Genomic DNA, 23,598 nt, shown 5'->3' with positions numbered 1-23,598 from the left:
GATTGGATTTACTAAACTTCATACTATATTTTATTAATTTGGCTGGATGGTGATAGTGGCTGGGTAGCGGTGGCGGCAATGGCTGGGTGGTTGGAGATGGGGATGAAGTGAATGGTTGAAGAAGGGGGTGTTGTTGAAATAAATTTGAAAATAAGATGGTCATTTTAATTCTGCTAATTTGGAGGTTAAAAATCATTTATCTGTCGAGAGTAATATTAAATCCCAAAAATCAATAAGGGTGTTGATTTAAGGGTAATTCTGCTAATTTTGAGGTTAAAAATAATTTATCTGTCGAGAGTAATTTAATAATAGCACTTATTAAATCCCAAAAATCAATAAGGGTGTTGATTTAAGGGTGTGAATTGGGGATTTATGAAACTAGGGGTGGGAACTTGTACATTTGCGAAACTTTGGGTGGGAACATGGTGTTTTTTGAAAAACCTTACATAAACAATTGTTTTAGGACCTTTCGGGAAAATTAAAGTTCAAGGAATGATGCTACAAAACATTTCCTTTGCTCCTTCTCACTCCAATGAGAGAACAATATTAGTAAATATTAACAATAATACTATACTTATAAAAAATCTTACAAAGATTTCTAAACAAAGTGATGTAGCAAAAAATAATTGAAAGAGTGAAACAAAAAATAAAACTCATTAAATTTACTCTTCTATTCATTTTTTGCCACATTATTTTGTATGAAGATCTTTGTAAAATTTATTTGTAAATGTAGTATTACTCAAATATTAAAGCAACCTTTTGAGTTTTGACATCATTTATGCGAATTTAGTTACTAACATTTATGCTTATTAATAAAGCCATAAATCCTGTTAATAACCCTCTAGTGTGAAAAAAAGTTTGCGACGCTGAAAGCCTGAAATAGGCCTAAGATAAGAAAGATAAGGTCATAAATACCCTACATTTGGCTTATACTACTCTCTCGGTACATAATTAAGAACCTTGTTTCTTAAGATTTGGACATAGCTATTATTACTGAATTTTAATAGTTAATATGGTGAAGGTATAGTCTTCTATTTCCTCTCAAATATAAAACTCATTGGTATTAAACGTTTAAGCGTGAGAAAATGCTAGATGATTGGTAATTTCTCCTCCGACCAGGACAAGAGACCCCATTGAGACAGTCAATCTTTACCTTAATTTAAATTCCAAGTGCCCAAACGAAATTATCATTAATAAATTGATTGCTATTAGAATTTTCTTTCTACAAATTTGGTTTTCATATAACTCTCCTACATTCGCTTTACATTTTATCATATTGTGCATTTCGGCTCATATTAGTGCCTGCTTTGATTAGCGGAAATCTTTATGTAGATTTATAAGTAAGAACTCTTATTTGACTGTAATCTCTATTGCTATCAATCCCCCATATACTTAACAACCAATCTACTCTATAAACAAATAAATGGGGTTATGCTGTTACTATAAATTCAACAACATAAGCTCAATAAAAATTTGGCATCTCAAAAAGAATCGAAATGAAACAAAGAAAAAGTAAAAGGAACCTGCAGGGTCAAGAATGAATTGCCTGGTAACGTTCCCACTTCCCACTGCCCATCACTGACTGGGAGAGTCTAGCTCCAGGAGATCCAGTTTTAGTTCACAGCATATAGTCATATCCAGCGTCTGCTGACCTTTTTCAACAGGTGCAAGATTCTGGATGACCTATATGGCAGCATAACAGATACCAGGCAAACACACTAAAAGCTTTCCAGATAGTTTTCGCTAAACTGCAGTGATATCAACATGCAAAACCATGATGAGAGCTGTAAGAGAAAGTGTTCTCACTGTGATAATTCACTTCAAATTGCTCTACAAAGCCTGCATCAATCACCTGACTCCACCTTTTACCAGCTGAATTGCATTCCGGGAATATGCACAAGCAATGCCTGAAAATGATGGCTGTGACAAATGGATGCTTCCTTTAATTTCTGAATCTCACAACAGTAACAATGAGAGAACAAAAAGTTTTTTCCAACATATATACATATGATTGCACATATCACATTGTCCGTAAGAATCCACGAACTTCAATCAGGAAGTTGTTTAGGTTCTTCCTGAATCTCTGGTAATTCACACGATCAAGAGTAGAAGAAAGCTGATTTGAGTTCGTTAGGGACTGCAATGCATTTGTCAGTCTTGATCTGAGTGTTGGATTTACCTGCCTTTCAATCAATTCATTTCCTAATCTCTGCAGCCAACAAACGATCAAAAATCCTCTTAGAAAACATTCATATAACAGACTTTTACAACATAATTCATTGACTGATATTTTTCTGATTAATAATTTTCCATTCTGCTGCTGTAAGGCACAAATGTAAACTAATTCAGTTAGCTATAGAAACAGCAAAGCGATATAACTTGATATAACTTGATATCTTCATTCAGTGCAACTCATCAGAGTTCTAAGAAACTATCCCGTCATTAAGGATTACAATCCAATTTCACCTGACTGAAAAAGGAGGAATATACCAGTAGTTCTTAAAACTGGTTCTTCAACCTAAAAATAGTCTTTCATATGAGGGAAGCATCGGTAGCTACGTGAAGATTTCAGTGTAACACTTTTTCTTATAATGAATAAAAGTTCTTTACTACAAGAATTTCATCACTAAACAAAAAAGTACTGAAAGATTGTAATAAGTAAACAGATTTCAAGTCATAGAATTACATGATAACTTCAAATGACTTTGATGATCACAGAAACAGCTTAGGTTATACCTGGTATAAACCTTGTTCACAGAGGATCAATGGAAAGAGAGCATCTGCTGCAGTACTGACCAGATCGGGGCTGAATGCTCAGAAAAAATTGACTTATAAGGTACAAGTACAAAGAAGCAAAATTAAAATTAATATGCATGCTTATGTTTAGACTGCATGTCTGCAGATAAAGAGTGTCAACTACTATAGACAACACCATACCATTTTTAATATAAGATTACTGTAACTTTATATAATAACACAAAAGACAACAATTTACCTGTAGTCCTCAAAAAGGAGTAACTGCAACAATGAACGAAGAAACTGACTCAAAATCCCTTCCTGTGGATTTCCATTTGAATCTTTGAGACCAGCAGCAAGTGCACCCAAGCCTACTTTACTAGCACTCATCTCCTTGTAGTGGAAGGAGGCAAGAGCTTTCAAAGCTCTCAGGCACATATCAACAACTTCTGAGTCCTGTAGCATTGATATAAAAAGAGGAAAAAGCTCAGCTACATATTCTAGGCAAACTGATTCAATGTTTCTGAAAGCAGCCCAAAACAAATTTACATGGTGATACATATCAATGACTGATGCCAAATATGAGCAGAGGGCCATAAAGGGCCATGTTGCTCAGCATATACAACATGCATATTTCCCTTTAACTATGTCAATCACAAAGAAGGATACTTTTTTAAAAGAAAATGTGAGCAGTACTAAACATTTTCATAAAAGATTAACATCATTACTAATACAATAGACAGACGTTTACCTGATGGTGAAGACCGAAGTCAAGAGTTCCAAGTACATGAGCTAAAGCTTCAGTATTTAGTTGGGCAACAGTTTCGGGGTAAACCTCCAACATATGAGAAAGCAATGCGAAATACTGCACAAAAAAACAGCAAATCAGCTTCCCAAGGATAACACTATGGCCATTCCACCAAAGGAGAGAACTCTTACATCATGACAAAGCTTGGGGTACTTCAACAGGTCCAAGGATATAAGAGGGGTGACAATGTGTAGACCAAAGAAAACAACCTACAAGATCAACACATCAGGCACTATTGATGGGATTCATAAGAGGACTGAAAATATAAATTTACCTTAGATATATTGGTGCCCTGAGCTTCAATGGAATCTGACGAGAAGTCAACCTGCAATATTAATTGTTTCTTGAAATTTAACAAGCTTCACTAGAAGCCTAATACAAATGACATGGAAATTCCACTCCCAAGGTTATAAATAAACATGTTACAAGATAAAGAAAAACTTACTAGATCTTTTGAACAGAGACTTGAGAGAAGTTGAAGAAGAGCACGCAAATCTTTGTATTTTTCAGTCTTTGCCTCATTAAGTAAGCTGCTTGAGAGAGTCATTAGAACCTGGAAGAATGGTGAATGAAAGACAATTTGAAAAAGAAAAATATTAGATGTCTACAGACGTGGCAACAGTCATTTTTAGCTTTCTGTAAGTCAGTAAAGCAATGAGACTAATTTGGTTTATATCGCTTAAAACATAATATGCCTTCCCTTACATATATATATGAACAAGTACATGTGTGCTAATGGTGTAAGGAGATTTAAACTCAAAGTCTATTGCTTTTACATTTGTTTAGGTGTCTATATATCACAAACCAGTCAACCATCTAGGACAACATGAAATCTTGGATGGAGGTTGGCTTAAAAAACTATCTTTCATGGATTTCTATGATATTCCCTATTGCTTGAACTATTTCATGGTGATCCATAGAGGCAGCAAGTCCTGAGACAAGTACTTACAATAAAACAGAACCTGCATACGGAGCTAAAATGGACAGCTTTCGTATTCTCAATTCATCAATCACCTTCTTTAAAAGAGGGTAGAGAGTTTGAAAGTTACAATTTATTTGGGCTCAAACCAAATGCATCGAAGCCAAAAATAATTAATTCTCATATAGAAATACAATTCAAATGAGCAGCCTTGAAAAGTAGAAATGCAACTTAATTACCAATGGTAAGAGTAAAAAATACAGCCAGAATCAGATGCAATGATAAAGCTTACTTTATACTCTTTCACCAGTATCTTTAGACTAGCATTGCTTTTATACGAGCACCACAGGTAGCCAAAAAAGTTACCTTGCCGATATTGTGAGATGCATAAAGTTGAAGCAAACGCATGCAAAAATCTACAACAACAGCAGTTTCTTGAGCCTCTAGGTAAGAAATTTGTCCGTCTACCCAGTCAACAATAAATTTAAGTAGCAGATAAACAACTGCAGACTAAGAAACAATCAGAAGTTAGTACTTGTAAATGAACTACAACCTTTAAAACATATTAGGATGATTGCAGATTAAATTTCAAGAACAGAAAGTAAAAGTACAATTGATTTTAATTCACCAACATAAACTGAAATCATAGGAGATTTAAAATTTTAATTAGAAAAACTAAAATCCTGTTTGCAAGATAAAAAGAATAGTGGACAAGAATATTTGTGAAGAGTTTGGCAAAAACAAGTAACAACTGATTGAGATGAATATAGCAATCAATCATTTATATATAAACGACAAGAGTTCTACTTGATGTTAATTGTTGACTGAAACAATAAATTTTGAGGCAATTTTTTGGAGGATGTGAAACTAAAAAGTGCATGATGGAACCATTTGTAGTTAATTTTGACAAAGAAAAGTATGCACAGGGAAATGTTTAATACCTCGTGTTTATAAACTTCAAGAAGAAGCAGAATAGGGTTCATTACAGAGAAGCCCAATTCATATAATGCCTTCTGTGTTCGAGGTTCAGTGGCATTGGCAGCTCCACGGAGCCGCTCTAACAAGCAACTGACCTACAGGATGTGAGATGTAACGAAGGAAAAATTATCCCTCAAGATATCCATGAATTCACAATATTTTAAACCAGAAAACTCATGTACTTACTGAAAGAATGACATCTGGTTGTTGTGCCACATTTTTGAGATTATTCTTGTTAGACAATTCTACTAGATATGTCGTAATATGATTAGTAAGATCCCGTACATATCTAAGAAAAATTATGTCAGGTTATTAGTGGCATAAAATCTAAAAGCAGACAAGAAACGCACAAGGATAACTGCTGACTGGAAGACTCACTGATTTGATGCTTCTGCATTTCTCATTCCATAAGCTGAGAGAACAAGTGTTTGAGCTAGTGAACGCTGGAGAAGCATGAAAGAATTATAGTTACTAAAGGGGCAAAAAACTAATAACTGAACAAATCAGGGAATTATAGAAGGATATCAGATAGCAGTTTCACCTGATTGGTTGAATTTAACAAAAACAAAGTTTTACCATTAGCAAAAGCATTTGCCAGTTCACGCCATGAATCCTGCAATACATATCAACATAAGTAACTACAGTATACAACCAAAATTCGATTAAAAAGAAAGTGTCATGTAAAAGATTTCTTCTTCAATAAGTTGTCCAGACACTTCGGACCAAAGGGTGGTGCAGAAGGATTCATGCAGCCTGTTTCATTTATTTAGAATTAAGATTTAGTCGAGTTGAGTTCTCTACTATTCAATAAATGAATTGTTCATTATTTTCAATGCCTAAGTCAAATGGCCAATATAGATTATCCTACCAAGATAGTCTTGGTCATTCTGCACCATATGAAGTAAAAATGCACTGAACCAAACAGCTTTAAAGTCAATCAACCATCAACACCAACAACTTTAAATGTTACTATTTAGCCCTTTCTTAAACTTAGCCTGTTGGTATCAACGGTTACAGAACAATAGAAATAGTATACACTCATTCTTCATTTCTTGGCTTAAAGTCTTCTGATGTGATGAAAAACATTAACAAGTAGGCCCTTCCAGTTCCATATAAATTTAGGTACCTAAAGAAACCAACTTCCTGTGACTATGGGAATCAGTCCAGGGACCAATATCCCTTTATAAACTGCTTTCATGTAAAAAAGCTCTGTACGAGTGTATAATACAAGGTAATATATGGCAAATCACATACTCTTATTTCAGGTTGCCACTAAAAGATATCAGATGCCATAGCTTAACCAGATAACAGCATCGCCCAAATTTCAAATGATGTAATCGTAACCTAGGCCAATAAAGCATCACTAATAGTACTGCAATGGCAAAATTACTATGATATTTAGTAAGGCACTTTATTAGCCTTCTTCACTTGACAAATAAATTAGCAATTTCAGATTTACGTATTCATTCGGATCATCAACTTGCTGGTTAGGATGAACACCTCATTCTTGAATTAGAGTCATAATAATACAAAATGCATGACACTAAGTAAGAAATGAGACCCCTGCATGCTCAATATAACCACACTAGTCAAGTGCTCAACAATACCTAATGTAAAATGTTTAGACTTGGCTCCATTAACGCTTTTGCACTATTCAGGATGTGATTTCATGAGACTTGAACATTTGCTGTTAACCTAATGTATCTCATAATCATCTTAAAAGTAATTTTGTGAACACTGTTAGGAAAAAAGAGAAATAATAAAGGCATCTTAAATTACAGATAAGTGTGTAACTCATCAGGAAAAAGAAGAAAAGGAAATGATAAGCAAAGTAGTGGGTTTTGTATTCAAAACTACAGAGAAGCCTATGACTCACCAGTGCAACAAGGTGTAAACAAATATTTTTTCCTTGAACCAGTGCATGTAGTAGCTGGTTACATGTGAGTTCCTGTCAAGCATATAATAATAAGGTCAATATCCAAAGCATTTTCTTTCCCTGGACAGTAAATAAGATCTATGAGCACATTCAATAATTTGACAGCATCATGAGCCACAGTCAAAGAAACTATTTCCATTTTCATAAATGACGGCATGTTTTTCTTTTTTTGATGAGAAACTTATTGTACATCATTTAAAGGCTAAAAAGCCACTTCATTATTCAACTATGTCAAGTCATTGATGCAAAATGCAACTTAAATTAGTTTTCAAACTGTCTATATATAATGATTCACTTATTAAACCTCTCAACATACAGCATAAGCAAACAAGAGGAAGATATAGCAGACATTTAATAAATGTAAAATATAGAGGAAAAGGTTCTATATGTTGACCTGCAAATCTTTCTCGCCAGGATATGAAACAAGTGTCGTTATAGCAACACGAACAATAATGTCAAGCACGAGCTTTCCCTGATTATGTTCTCCAAAAAAACTAAGCAAAGCTTTCCTGGAATGTAATGACTGAAGCTGATGTTCGTAATCATGACCAAAATTGCTGTAACCATCTCTAATTTCTTCAAAAGGCATGAGATATGTCTGGGACCATCTTGCGAGAAACCATACAATAGCCTGCATATGGCATCAGCTCAAACAAGTAAGCCAACATGGCATAACATGACCATAGATTAATCAAAATTTTAAAAAATAACACCCCATCATAATAATTGTTAATTCCATTATGGCAAAGCCATTTAGTACAAGAATAAAGTTTACAGAATGAGAGAGGGATCCAAGAATTTCAATCATAGTCTCCCACCACCATTGGATCTCCACCATATAAAGGACAGGCTTCATGTATCAACTTCATTGGAACTATTATAAAGCATGTGAACAACCTATCACACATGGGTTCATGCCAGTAGTAATATTTGCAGAACGGGTGAAGTAGCAAATTTTAAGGTCAGAAAATTAAAACAATAAGGTACCTCCATAAGTCGAGGACTGAAAATTGATAATCTCATTTCTGGATCTAAACACTGCTCAGCAAATTTTATAATTGAGCTGCGTCAAATAAAAATAAGCACCACATAAATTATTGCATCTCTTGCTCCAAACTTGAAACTGAATAAAATTTGATAAATTGGTTCAGTTTGGCAGTTGTATAGGTGAGTGAAAATGAGCATAAGATTACCCGGAGAGAATGACAACTGGATGTTTATCTGCTTCCAAGGTGTCCAAAAAACAAGTTTGTATAGCATTTGGAACCTGATTATCACAAAGTAAAAATCATAAATAGAATTCCAGGTAACAAGATGCTGGCTTCAAATACAGTAACGTTTAGAAGTTAATCCAAAATTCATCACATTTATGCACAACCAGGAATGCAGCAAACAGCTATCTGGAATGAGACAATCAGCCATATACAAGAAATGCTAAAAAAAGATTTGGAAAATAGGCGGATAGGGTTTTTTTTCAGCTTCACCTTGGAATTCAATGTCTAAAAGGTTTGAGATTCCTCTTTCTGTTTTTATTCATTTAAATTGAGAGGGAAAAGCGAGTTAGTCCTGTACATTTTAAGTTTCCGAAAGCTGGGTGGATAAAATATGCACCTTTTGCTTACTTGACAAATTTCGGCATACAGATTTTTTTCTTTCTCATGCTAGTCTTTCACTGGATTTCTTGTTTACTTATGTAAAATTAGTCTTATATTAACTCATTTTTTATAAACAAAAATAAATAAAATAAAATAATCAAATAATGATAAAAGGAGAAGCTAAGACGATACTTTTCTGTTTCAAGAGTAATAATAGTCTAGCACATGCATTCAACTTGTTAAGTTCTAAAAAAGCAATCGAAATTCAAGAAGAAAGAAGAAACAGATGAAAAGAATTGAGGAGATTTTCTGTGATTATAATGGTAGCTCATCATCAATTACTACCAATTAGTTACTGATTATCCAAAATAGAGCAATCTTTTCCAAAATGCAGAGAGGACACTTCAGCACACTGCAACTGAATTATATAATTTACAGCTGGTAAAGAAGCATTTTGTTATATAAACGGCAAAAGTTATCAAGAAAAGAAAGTCCTTCAATCTGTCAACATTATATGCTTCCTAGTCCAATCATAATTGTACTTTCCTCTATTTCAGCAGGTCTCCAGTAATTGTTGCCATTGAAATTGCTGATGATGCATTTATTTGGCTTTCTCAAGTCCATCTCACCGCATTGGCATTTTCCTATATTTTAGAGTAAGCTAATGCAAGGCTAATTTTGGAGGAGTAAAATTAAGTTAGAAAGTTTAATCTGCATTAAATATTGACTTTTCAAAGGGGATAATCAACTTGTGTTGTGTCTTAAGATGAACACTAGATCATGTACAAATTATATTGTAAAGTGGGGCTGATTTGATATGCACGTGAGCAAAGCATGTAAACATCGGAGAACATAAAATAAAAAAATTTATAAAACGTGGCTGATTTAAGATGGCAAAGTTTAGTAATAAGCAGAAAAAGTGACCAAGTACCAAGGGTGTCTCTCCCTCCCCTTCATCAGCAAGTACATGTCCAGTGATTAGTAGCAATGAATAAAGTTCCTCCAAAGTCTCAGTTGGATCAATCATGCCCCTGCCCTACAGACAAATTAAATAACAAGATAAAAAAGCAGGTGCCAATCAGAAAATAGGCATCTTTAGCAAATAGTGCAAAAAAAACTATATAGTATATTTTTTTACTTTAAAAGACTGTAAAAGTATATTAAAGAGTGTTACAGATGTATATAACTTCCTAGATTATAGGGATCACATTAAAATCTTGGATTATAGGGATCACTTATATCCTAATAGAGATTGATCACCTACTTAGTTAGACACAACAAGTGTAATAAATATGTATCATTTTAAGCTATGAATGGAAAGTGTGTGTGAATATATCCTTAGTACGTTTATTTACATGGTATCAGAGCTTTAAAAAGGTAATTAGGGTTTGGGTTCAAAATTGGGAAATTAGGGTTTGGGTTTCAATTGGGAACACCTGTTTAGGTTGAGATTTGTTCCACACCGCACCCTAGGGAGATTCAGAAGCCGCCGAATAGCAAACCCGAGTTTCGGCCATCAGAATCCCGCGGGTGAGCTCCACGGCTACCTGAAACTCCTAGTGAACAGTACCACGCGCCGGCGCGTGATAGCACGTCCACCGCTGAAGTCTCCTCCGATTCTCTTCGTCTGCTTCGCCAGTACTTGTACACACATTTTCGTGCTGGGTGGGTAATCTTACTGGTTCACTGCTGTTCTTTGTTTGGATATTCTGAGGATTTAGTTGTGATCTTGACACTTTGTTTTCGTTGTTTATTGGATTTTTGTTGTGTGTGGCCTCTGGTTGGTGGTGGCTGTTAATTGATTTGGTGTGTCACTGAAATTTGTTAGTTTGCTTTGTTTTAAACGTTTGTTAGTGTGCATTGGGATTATCGTTGTTTAAGACATGTCTAATACAAAGCCAGTGATGAAAAGATACCGACGATGTCGAAAAATACAGAAGATAGCTATGGTATAACTAATTACCATGATTGGTAAAACTATTATACTGTATTTGAGAGTATTGATAAAGATGATCACATGACGATGACCACCTGAGGATGATTCGAAAAAGACATGGCTCGGGATGATGCTCGGTTGATTCTACAAATACGGAACTCTATTGACGGTGAGGTACTTGGCCTAATATCATTGTGAGTTTATTAAAGAAATGATGGATTATTTGGAGTTTCTGTATTCTGGAAAAGGAAATGTTTCTCATATATGAAGTGTGTAAGGCATTCTACCGTGCAGAGAAACAAGATAAGTCTCTTACACTTATTTTATGGAGTTTAAGAAGACTTATGAAGTGTTGAACAGGGTGTACTTTTAGTGCTGATGTCAAAGTTCAACAAAAACAACGGGAGCAAATAGCAGTCATGAGTTTCTTTCAAGTCTTCCTTCTGAATTTGAGACTGCTAAGTCTCAGTTCTAGCTAGTCTAGAGATCTCTTCGTTGCAAGAGTCTTTAGTAGGGTACTTCGCACAGAAGATACCCCACCGTTTAGTTTAGTGTGCTTCGTCAGTCAAAAGAATGACTAAATCTGGGCGATCACAATTGAATGCAACAGAGGAGGAGGGTCAAATAGGAATATGGGAGGAATTGTGTGTCACTATTGCCATAAGCCAGGAACATGAAGCGTGATTGTAGAAAGCTTCAGAACAGAAATAAAGAAATCCCTCTGCCCATGTTGCATCCACTAATGATACTTCGGATCAGTCAGTTATCTCTGCAGATGAATTTGCCAAGTTTTCATTGTACCAGGAATCATTAAAGTTCACCTACTTCTGTCACGGCTATGACTGACTTAGGTAAGCCAAATACATGTCTCCTTTCCTCATCCTCCAAATTCGTAATTGACTCTGGTACAATAGATACATGCAGGTAATCCAATCTCTTTGCTACTTATCAATCAAAAACCCTTCGAATGTGACTTTAGCAGATGGGTCACCATCCTACGTTCTTGGGTCTGGCACAGTTACCCTATCCACAGCGTCCCTTGTCAAATGTCTTACATTTACCAGATTTTTCTTTCAATTTGATTTTTGTTAGTCAACTTACTCGTGCTCTTAACTGTTGTGTTTTATTCTTTCCCATTATTGCTTGTTTCAGGACCTTACGACGAATAAGATTATTGGTAAAGATACGAATCTGGAGGTTTATATATTCTCGACAGACCAAAATCTACACTTGTGCTTGTTCTAGCGTTGCATCCCCGTTTCAAGTACATTGTCGTTTGGCCATCCATCTCTTCCTTCACTGAAGAGATTGTGTCCTCAGTTTAATAAAGTGTTACATTAGAGTGTGAGTCATGTGTTTGTAAAAATCATCGTGTCAGTTCTAGTCTTAGAGTCAATAAAAAGCTAATTCTCCCTTTGAATTAGTTCACTCAATGTTTGGGATCCCTGTCCATTTCTGTCTAAAACTGGTTTTGATATTTTGTTACATTTGTGGACGATTACTCTGTAACTTGGTTATTCTTAATGAAAAATGTTCTGATTTGTTTTTATTTCTGTGCTTTTTGTACTGAGATTAAAACTCAATTCAATGTTTCTGTTCATACATTGCGCAGTGATAATGCAAAAGATATCTGGTCGTTTCTTTTCAAAATTACATAACTAGAATGGCATTCTTCATCAAACTTCATGTGTTGATACTCCATCTCAAAACGGAATAGCAGAACGGAAAAACAGACATCTTCTGAAACTGCCAGAGCTTATTATTCCAAATGAATGTTCCTAAAACATTCTAGGCTGATGCAGTTTCCACCGCGCTTTTTGATTAACCGTATGCCGTCTTTGTCCTCATGGTGAGACTCCGTACAGTATTCTTTTCCTAACAAAACATTATTTCCTCTGCCTAGGGTATTTGGTAGCACTTGCTTTGTTCGGATGTTGACTGTCAGTCACTAAATTAGATCCCAAGTGGTTATTCTCGACTTCAGAAAGGATATTGGTGTTATTGTCCAAGTCTAATAGTATCTTGTTTCCATTGATGCTGCCTTTCTAGAAGAAACACCATACTTTCCCTCTCTCTTGCAGATCGTCAGAAGGATGATGATAATGATGATTTGTTACTTTATACCTTCACTTCCCCTACACCAATACTGAACCGGCTCTGTCTCTGACCCTGTCACTATACCTGCGCTTCCTTCATCGGCTCCTATCTCTGATCCTGCTCCTGTCAAAGTCTACTCGTCGTCCACCTCCTCTGTTTCATGTCCGGCACCAACTTCTTCGTCATCTGATCCAGTTTCAAGTGATGATCTTCCTATTACATTGCGAAAAGGTAAACAACAGTGACTTATCCTGTTTCTTCTTGTGTTTTATGATCATTTGTCACATTCATCAGCTCTTTTATGCTTCCCTTGATTCTATTACTATCCCTAAAATTGTTCATGAAGCCTTTCTCACCTGGTTGGCGTAATGCAATGATAGAGAAAATGAATGCCTTAGATGACAATGGTACTTGGAAATTGGTAGATTTACCTTCAGGAAAACAGGCAATTGGATGCAAATGGGTGTTTAAGTTAAAGTTACTCCAGATGGGTTAGTTGCTCGACTAAAAGCTCGTCTGGTTGCTAAAGGATATGCTTAGACCTACGGAGTTGATATTCTGATACTTTTTCCCCTGTGGCTAAGTTCACCTATTCAGCTGTTTATCTCTATGGCAGCTACTTATGATTGACCTTTGCATTAGGTCGACATCAAGAATGCTTTTTAAGGCGATCTTCAGAAGAGGTATATATGAGAGCAACCTCTTGTTTGTTGCTCACGGGGAGTATGGAAAAGTAGTTATCTTCGCAAACTTCTATATGGTTAAAACAGAGCCTTTGTGCTTGCTTTGGAAAGTTTAGTTAGGCTGTTGAGAGTTGGTATGCTGAAATGTAAAACTGACCATTCTGTTTTCTACAAACGGTCTGAAACTGACATCATTCTCTAGTTGTGTATGTGGATGATATGTTATTACGGGAGTGATAGTGTGGGCATTACATCTCTACGTCTGTTCTCCATACCCAGTTTCATACAAAAGACATAGAGATATTGAGTATTTTTGGGGGTTGAAGTTACAAGGAGCAAACGAGGTATATTCCTCTCTAGAGGAAATATGTGCTCGACTTATTAATTGAGACAGGGAAATTGGGGGCAAAGTCATGTAGTGTTCGATGGTTCCTATATGCAGCTTACAAAGATGGTGAACTATTTGGAGATCCTAGTAATATAGAAGATTGGTCGAGTGAAGTTGAACTATTACGGATGACTCGTCCAGATATTGCATATTCAGTAAGGTTGTCAGTCAGTTTATGGCCTCCCTCCAGTCATCATTGGGCGGCTTTGGAGGAGATCTTGTGTTATTGAAAAGAGCCCCTGGACGTGGTATATTATATGCCAATCATAGTCATCTCATATTGAAGTTTCTCAGATGTAGATTGGGTAGGTTCCAAGGTAGATAGAAGTCACATCCGGTATTGTGTCTTGGCAGAGGAAATTTAATATCATGGAAGAGCAAGAAGCAGAATGTCGTGTCACGATCAAGGGCAGAGTCGGAATATAGGGCTATGACAAAGCTGTTTGTGAAATAAAGTGGATAAATTAGTTCCTGACTGAAATAGGCCTTGAAACTTCAGTACCAGGAAATTATGGTGTGATAACCAAGCGGTTCTTCATATTGCATCTAATCCAGTGTTCCATGAACGAACAAAACATATTGAGATCGATTGCCATTTCGTCCGTAAGAAACTACAGCAAGGTTGATTTCCACTGGGTACGTGAAGACTGGAGAACAATTGGGAGATATCTTCACAAAGGCTCTAACTGGGATTCGAGTGATTATCTTTGTAACAAGCTGGGTATGATTGATATTATACTCCGCTGAGGGGGAGTGTACAGTGATATAACTTCCTAGATTATGGGATCACATTAAATCCTGGATTATAGGGATCCCTGGTATCCTAATAGAGATTGATCACCTACCTAGTTTAGAACACTACAAGTGTATATAAATATGTATCCTTTTAAGCTATGAATGAGAAGTGTGTGTGAATATTCATCCTTAGTACGTTTATTTACAAGAGAATTATTAAGGTACATCAGTTTGTGTGTGCGTGTATACATATATATATTAGTGGAGTAACAAATCTCCTAATTCTTGATTTCTATTTAATTACTTATAATATCATTTGTTCTTAATATATCTACACCAATATAAATACATTTTTCCTAATATTTATTCGTGGTTTACAGAACTGTAGTTCAAGTGAAATAAATTGCTCGCTAAAAGATTTAAATAGAAAACTATTTTCTCCTCTTTCCAAAAACAGCCTTATTCATATCTCAGCATTTTTTGTTCAACAAATGGTTCATGGTTTGTAGTATGATTGTAGCATAATCATGCCTTGATATGCAAAGGATACTGCAGCAATTTGCAGTTGCACCATCATAATAAAGCCTCACTATAATCAATTAGCCACAAGCCAAACACTTGGTTCCCCAAATGATGGTAATGTAAATATAAAAAGCACCTGATGAAGCCGTGCAAAGCGCTCTGTAAACAGCCTCGTGAGTAGAGGAACTGTAGCATCAATTGCTGCTCTTGCAATGAGAGCATAAGAACTTAATCTTTCATCCATGGCTGCAAGGAAATAAAACAAAGATATAGAACAATGATCCAATGATGACAAAAGGTAAAAGATGGGAAAACTTTATACGAAAGTCTTTGGAGCCTTTTGACATACCAGAAATGGAAGCCTGAACGTAGTTGAAGTTGTCATCCATTGCTGACATAGAAGCCACTATACAACAAAAAAATTAATTATAGAATGAACTTGTAATAGAGAGAATGGTAGCATTGCAAATGCTGCAGAAAAAGAAACATAAACAGCGAAGCATATTAGTTACCTTTTAGCTCACACTCTACAATCAAGGCAAAGAGACTAGCTGTAGCATTTAACACTTCGGATGGAAGTAATGCATTTCCTTCCTTGCTATCAATTGACTGAAAAGAATTCCAACAATTTATTTTTTATGATTTGATGACCACTACTAAACAAACCCAAGAAGAAAGAATACTTCATCTTTCAGATAAAAGCATGACTTTTGATCAAACTCAATCATGATAAACTGTAAACTGAAATTCCAACCTTTACAAGAACACTAATTTCCAAGATTCAGGTTGAACTAAACTAGCAATTATCCTTGAAAAAGGTATTAACCAATAAATTGAAAGAAATTAAAACAACATTGTATGGTAAAAGAGTAACAACAAGATAAATGAACACAAAAGTTTGTTAAAATCATATACCACAAGTAAGGTGGTCCATGTATCTAACAAAATATCACGTGCGTCCCAGCTCCATGTCCCCTCTTCTGAGCTATTCAGCATAAGATTTTTAATAACTTCACACATCAAGGTTGATAGCAGGGTAAGAGTACCAAAGGGCCTGAACATCATGGCAAAAACTAAAATCATTTTAAGACTACATTATAAAATATAACTGTAGATCCCCCAACATAAAAGTAAATCTCTCTCTCTCTCTCTTTTGTTTTAACTTTTATTATTTATGAAACAGAGACAATTCATGAATTTAGTTGAAATGAAGGTAAAATTTTGGCGAACCAACAGTGCACCATAAAAACACAACCTTACAATCTAATTGAAAAAGAAATTAAAAAACATAAACAGAAAACAAAACCTGACAAATCTGAAAAGGAAATACGAAAAAGAACTCAAAAATCAAAGCAAAACAGCATCTCAATTTGAGTGAATAAAGAAGAAAGAGGTGTCATGACATTCCTTGGTAACCAAAGCCCATGAAGATGATTAAAGACAAGCTCAACCATAAAAAATAAAAATGAAACATAAACCAAATTAACTCAAGAAATTCCTGCTTCCTTGAAAAGCTTATACCACAACCTTGAAGCAATAGAGTAATGACGAACAGATGATCAACACTTCAAACATCAGTTAGGCACAACACACACCAATGACCAATTAGTAGATAAGCACACATTAGGCCACCTCCTTTGACATATTCCAAGTATTAATCCTTCCACGAGTCAAAGATAAATAAAGGGGAAAAATAATTAACAAGTCCCAAAATATATATTTGAAGCGCACCTTATCGATTTTAGGAGTTGGTCAAATATGAAGGGGGTTGTTACAGTGGCAATAGATAACAATGCACGGCAACCATCAAGCATCTCACTGAACAAAACCAAAATAACTGTAAGACTCCTTTCAAAACATAAAAGGCAAAATAAAACAAATAGTAAAACAAATAAAATTAAAGGCTATGACCTTTCACTTTTTCCAGATTCAATTGCCTTAGCCACAACATCAGGAGGATCAACCCATGGTAATATCCCAGATAGCAGTTGTAGCAAATGGTGCTCTTGCATTTGCCCATTATCTAGATTAATGAGAATTTCAACAGAAAAACATATATCACATATAATCAAACACCCTAACTAATGAGAACTTGAAACAAATCACATTTTTTAAAGAGTAAAACGAATATTCGTAACAATGATAATATTGCAAAATGCAGATAGAACTTTGATTATAAATGTGAATCTTGCATCCTTTAAGGGCAAGTTTATGGCATCAAGAGTGACTGAGCAGGCAAGCTAGTAATACCAAGAATTCCAAATTCTCTAAGCATTAATTAAATTGACAGCTTGCTATATCATTGTTAAGAGGGTGCCAAGCAAACATCAACAACGAAATATAACACATGATGGTAAACATAAAGAGTGGAAACCCATACCAGAAGAAAATATGGTTCCAGTTAGGGAGCAGAATTGCACAATAAGCTTTCTAGCAGAGACAGCAATGGGACAGTCAAGCCAGTAACCCTTATACGAAAACTTCTCCCTCAGTGCCGCATATAAGTTCAAGACCCACTCAACATGACCACTTGAAATTAAAACATCACGCCATGCTGGACCAGGCTACAATCAACATAAACATGTATCACTGATATGTGTAGAGAACAAAATTATAACTGTCACATGAATCACATTAAAAAAATGTAACGCAAAACCTTTTCTTCAGAGCAAGCTGTGATACAAAAGATAAAGTTATAATGGTTATAATTTTGTTAAAAGTGGCTTTTTTTTGGCAGGTATTATTTTACTGACATAAGATCATGAAGAGCTTTATAAGCAAGAATGGGTTATTATTACCATCATATGCAACCAGACACTTAATTACTACTTTTGAATGCTTAAGTCCATGTGTTACCTTTCTATTTTATGCACCATCATGACCATAGTCACCAATCAAAAGATTTTGAGCAAATTTTTTACCTGCACTAAGATACACTCAGTTCTCTTAGCTGAAGCACTATCTTGCCTGACTCCAGCTGAAAAAACATTTATACTCATTTTTGTGCCACTGGTGTTATACCGGAAATCCCAGTTCAAGATTTGAAGCAAGAGACGAAGTGCAGCAGTACAAACTTTAACTTCAGATACCGCAGCATCAGATTCAATTATTACTTTTGTAACACTTATAGCAGCATCTCGTGCCCAACAGTAAAATGTCTATAATTCATAACATACAAAAAATAAATAAATAAAAAAAGAAAAAGATCAGGGTATAAAAAGATTATGATTAAGGAAGCTTATGAACAAAAATGCCCTATCATTTAAGGGATAACTCTCAATATAATAAGAATCAATAATCTTCGTAGCAAACACAATGCCAACAGTCATGCGAAAACCTTCAGATAGTCTTGCTCTAACGACATCCGGCACTGCTCATGAAACTCCCTAGGAAGGCCCATTGCACTTGAAGTAGTCGGAGAAAATTCAGATACCTGCCAAGCAGAATCTTAGCCTTAAAATTGGAAACATGATGTAAGATAGTGAAGAGCAGATAAGAACAAGAATTGAGGAGACATGTACCAAAGATTCCAGAAAATTGATTCCAATGAACTGCACATCTACTCCATGATTACAGTAAATAGCCTGGTTTACCTGAAGCCATAGACAGTTACACAAGCCAACCAACAAAAGTATCCAGATTGACATAACAAGTAAAATAAGGTTTGCAAAAGGCTGCTATGTCATCTTACAGATATTAATGAAACAGTTACAAAGCCATTCTTTTTTTTATTTGATTCCCCTATGGATTTTAGGAGTTCCAGATTATAATTCTCCATGGCGAATATCTGCCTGTTGTGACTGTTTTTGCCTCCTGTCATTAAATTTTCTGAGCACAACTTATTGCATTTTTACACATTATTGATGTGCAGAAATGGTATAAGTCACTAACATCTGGTATTACATTCGGTCACAAATTTATAGAAAATATCAACTCATTGCCCCAGACAGAAGAAAGGTGGGGCAGAGCCTGTATAATTACTGTGACAAGAATTCTGATTGATGGCCCACCAAAATGTTACTAACCCATAATATTAGAGAAACATAAGTTCTTAGGGAAAACGCTTGGAAAAGTTATAATTGATACAAAGATATTAAAGAGGGAAGAACAGTACCTGATTAAAAAATGCTTCCTTCTCAGATGCAGACAAATCAAGCCTGCAGAAAATATATAGCCACAATTACAATAGAAATTCCGATTTCTTACATGGCTAACATAGAATTCTATACAACCATCAGCTAAAATGTTACTCAAATCTTAATGAACTGCGTAGATGCAAATAACAAAGCAGCCATTTTCCTCACTAACTCATCCTCAAATTCATAATATCTTCGGGAAAATTATCATTTCACTTCAAATCATCTGTTTAATATTTTGTGTTCTGCTGCTAGATCCCACCCTTCCTTTCTGGGTCCATCCTTTTTAATGAGATCAACATTATCACTTATAATCCCACTGCCACCAATACATGGCCAGTTTATTAACAATACCAAAACAATTTGTTTAATAACTTACCAGCCTAAGAAGCACTCAAACCAGATTTTAGTTGTCAAAAAACCATCCACAAGTCTGGGGCCGAAGGCAAAGAGAGGAAAAATTATTTAAGTTGGGGATGAGGACGATATTTCTACTCACCATAGGGCTCAGGAACCCTGCGCCCTTATACAAATGAAACTTGGTCCCCCTTCAAGTAAAATCAAACCAACCCAAAAGTTTCCATATAGCTCCCATGATTTAAAGATTAAATCATATCATATTTATGAAATCACCAAACCTCATATTGCAAACATAAAAACAAATCCTAATCCTGAAAGCTCTCTCCCTTCTTTTGGGTTTTTGGATAAACAGAAACATGAAGCAGCTAGATGACGTGTAAAGATACCATCATCAGCACTACAAGTAGCTTATGCATTTTTTACATCTTAACCTTGAAGTTTAAAATAAACTTATGGGTAGCTTACCATCCTCTTTTTATCAACTGAGCTGCCACAGAAGACACCTTTGCTTGGACATAACCTTCTGGCGAACAAGCATGCTGCATAACAAAGCATAGGCAAAAACTGCAAACCAGATATATTATTTGTAGCATGACCAATAAACAAATTGAGTGAATAGTGCATTAATCAAATTGAATAAAGAAGAGACTTTCATGCGATACTTATCCGATGTGAAGATCATAATGCTCACTAGAAACTGACCAAAGGTATGTATACAAAGATCTGCATTCGTTATTTACAGACACATTTAATATCCAAATAGAAAATTTACCTTATCAAGCCTCTCCTGTCATCAGCTGTAAGGAATGCCCATTCTCTCATAGCTGCATCTCGAATTGCTGCAGCAGCCTGAAATCTTGCATTTGTCACCTGTGAATTCTCTGACATAAACAGAAACCACTTTTAAGCAGGAAAGATTGGCTTGTGAATCGTCAAATCCCTTATAACCACACACCAAAATTATCAATAAAAGTGCTGCTACACAATGTTAGGTGAACAACCTTATTGAATCCAACATGAGATTTAGAAGTAGAAGGTAACTTTTGATCGTTTAACATTTTCAGACTATCAAACAAAATCCATGCAATAGACAAACTAGTACCAGACTATGACGAGAGTATCATCAATATGTATAAGCACTGTAACCTAATGAACAGATAAATTGAACAGTTAGGAGATTGGGAATTCAGCAAAGAAAAGGTTTTAAACATTTCTTAAGAACTAAATCATTCAAAAATAGCATACCTCATAAAGTATAAAGTCTACTCCATTTCTTTACAACTAGAGAAACCAAGTAAATTAATGCCATCTCTTAATGCAAGCAACCAAATCTCATCTATCTCACATCCAGTTGGTCCCATACTAATCACAGCTACATTCATTAATGCACCTTTCTTTTTAAAACCAAATAATTTACTGTTTTTGGACTTTTGCCTTTTAAAAAAAAAAAAAAAAAGCCTTCTTCTCCAATCAGATTCTTTCCACTTCTCCTTCACTTTGAGAACAATTTCTATAGACTATCTTTCCAGTCTAAAGCCATAAAATGTAACAACTATTTATAAAAACAAAAAACCTTGTATTCACAAAATAGAACAATTACTTTATAAAATAATTTAGGTTTTCTATTCAGATAAAAAAATTATCTAATTAAACTTGCTAAGTTAGAAAGAAACAAGATGAAAGCTATAACTTGGAATGTACCACAGTCATAAGGAGCAATAGAACTGACATCCAAAGCTAGTAGAATACACAAAGCATGTATATTTTAGAAGTTTGTTTCTTAGTTCAAATAAATAGCTATTGCCAGTAGTTGTAATGTCCAAAAGAAAAAGAAAAGAATGCAAAATATCAAAGACAGCTTAGTATCAACACCAGCAGATCATAAATGCACAACATGTTTAACTTGACTAAAACTGACAGATCACTTCACTAACTATTGACAACATCATATGACCACAATATGATTCTCTGTTGATATACATTGAAAATTCCATCCACTGAATGTTAGAGATTGTATTATCAAGTGGCTGGGGAAACAACAAAAACATTACATGATATTCAAAAAGTGATTTTCTTGTTCTCTCAGATACTTTAATAAATCTTAACTTCATGTATGCATCTAACGTTTGAAGTTTGAACAGGAACTCACCAGAAAACCATATGAGAAATATGATTACGTTTAGTGTCAGCACTTTCATAATGGCTAACAGCGATTCTTCATTGATTACACTATCTAAAATATGATTTTACAAGAACATCAATTATAAGTTAAAGTGATTATCCATGTTAGTCCCTCCAACACAAGGTAATCAGACGGGTGTTTAGGGCTCAATTCTACACTTTTGCCACTGTGGATAAAGTGGCTGTTCACAAGATATGAAACCAATCACTTGTGCTAAGCAATCCAACACTTTTACGATTACACCACAAAATGAATGTGTTAGGTTTATTTTTCACCATCTGACATTTAATCAACTTACCAAGAATGAACTGACACGCCTTGTATGGCTGAGGTGACTGGCATAGGGCCAAAATAGTTGCCTCAGCTGCAGCTGGATTCACATGCATCTGCCACAACAGCAATACGTACTAGTAAGAATTGCATATTCACATGTGTACTTTATAAAACACAAACTCTCCATCAACAGGCAATCTCAAAACCACTATAACACCTTATAAACTTACGAAAATCCATCAACAAACAATCTAACTTCATTTTCTTCCATATATCATACACAACATAATCTACTCATATAGTTTATAGTTACATCAAAAGAAGTTAGTTGTAGTTGATTCTAATACTCCACTTCATTTTCTAGGGAACAACAAAAAGTAATCTCAAATTCTTGCATTTTCTCGAGAAACAAACAGAGCCAAGGGAAAAAAAAGGAAGTGTACGGAAACAAAAGGACACCTGAATGCTAGAGCAGGCGATCTCGATAGATTGCATGATGGACTGCAGCTTCGCCAAGTCGGCGGGGCCACCTTCTCCTCCTCCTCCGCCATTTGAATATCCTTGCATCTTTATTATTAAACTACTTTCTCTTTCACTTCTACTTGGTATAAAACAAATAGAGATTAATTAATTATTAGGCAATAAATTAGGATTTAATTCTATTAGATTCATCAAAGAGTTTCAGTGAGAGGGCAATGAATCGCAGAAGTCTGGTTAAGCCACCACATAAACAGATTTTTTGAGACCATAAAGAAAATTTCAGGGTTTTTAGATTTTTTTTTTCTCGGGAAATTTACTGGCCGGGTGAATCGTTTATTCACATTTTGAAGCTGAAAGTAAAAATCTTATGGTACGTTAAACTATTACCATTTAAATAAATAATTATATTTCTAGATTAGAACACATTTTTAATGTTAGGATTACTACAAGTTTTTAACATTTTAGTATTTATTTGAAAATAATTTTTACAAATATTTTTGAAATGTATCAATAGATTAACAAGAAGTATACAATTTCCCACGCAAGGTTTGGTAAAATAGCAAGTTTCCACCTTTATTTCATAAATTCCAATTCCCTCCTTTAAACCAACACAGTTAGCAACTTTTAGCCTCCAAATTAGTAAAATACATTATTAACCCCCACATCTCAAATCTCTCCAACTCCTCTTTGCCTCAGCCTCCGCCTCCACTACGATTTGTAGTCTTTCAGGGTTGATTCTCGCCGATTTCCCACGCCAAAATCCCACCTCATATCACCATCAGATGCACCACTTCTCCCTAAACAAAACCCATATCATCACTGCCCATTGTTGCT

General features: G+C 35.2%; 1 protein-coding gene across 2 annotated transcripts; it reads right to left on the bottom strand.

The window, feature by feature from the left end:
• Positions 1–1,923: 1,923 nt before the first annotated feature.
• LOC116140638 (exportin-4) lies at positions 1,924–23,012 on the bottom strand. Of its 2 annotated transcripts, XM_031426240.1 has the most exons (32): positions 22,744–23,003; positions 22,310–22,397; positions 20,602–20,710; positions 20,295–20,393; positions 19,448–19,490; positions 18,855–18,926; positions 18,671–18,766; positions 18,255–18,491; positions 17,714–17,897; positions 17,245–17,356; positions 17,065–17,151; positions 16,249–16,387; positions 15,846–15,942; positions 15,683–15,739; positions 15,470–15,579; positions 9,904–10,008; positions 8,571–8,644; positions 8,365–8,440; positions 7,772–8,008; positions 7,318–7,389; positions 5,983–6,054; positions 5,820–5,884; positions 5,628–5,730; positions 5,405–5,536; positions 4,830–4,973; positions 3,990–4,097; positions 3,819–3,869; positions 3,676–3,753; positions 3,488–3,601; positions 2,996–3,192; positions 2,737–2,806; positions 1,924–2,209 (listed from the first exon to the last, which is right to left on the bottom strand). In XM_031426240.1, exons 1-32 carry the CDS (start codon positions 22,849–22,851, stop codon positions 2,021–2,023), a joined length of 3,525 nt encoding a protein of 1,174 aa, XP_031282100.1. In that variant the 5' UTR covers positions 22,852–23,003; the 3' UTR covers positions 1,924–2,020. The 2 variants fall into 2 exon arrangements, 1 of the variants encoding a protein (XP_031282100.1); XR_004129660.1 differs by lacking the exons at positions 1,924–2,209; positions 2,737–2,806; positions 2,996–3,192; ... (6 more) ...; positions 5,628–5,730; positions 5,820–5,884 and adding an exon at positions 7,049–7,156 and having other exon boundaries at positions 22,744–23,012.
• Between the last annotated feature and the right edge of the window lie 586 nt (positions 23,013–23,598).

The sequence above is a fragment of the Pistacia vera genome, unplaced genomic scaffold (assembly GCF_008641045.1).
Source record: "Pistacia vera cultivar Batoury unplaced genomic scaffold, PisVer_v2 Contig374, whole genome shotgun sequence".
NCBI lineage: Eukaryota > Viridiplantae > Streptophyta > Magnoliopsida > Sapindales > Anacardiaceae > Pistacia > Pistacia vera.
Note: the sequence above shows the minus strand (reverse complement) of the source record. Positions and strands in the feature narration are given on the sequence as shown.

Coding starts and splice junctions, on each gene's coding strand:
- LOC116140638 (XM_031426240.1), bottom strand. CDS start 22,851: ATGCAAGGATATTCAAATGGCGGAGGAGGAGGAGAAGGTGGCCCCGCC. Junction 4,974..5,404: donor TTGAAGTTTATAAACACGAG/GTATTAAACATT, acceptor ATTGTTTCTTAG/TCTGCAGTTGTTTATCTGCT. Junction 3,870..3,989: donor GTCTCTGTTCAAAAGATCTA/GTAAGTTTTTCT, acceptor TTAATATTGCAG/GTTGACTTCTCGTCAGATTC.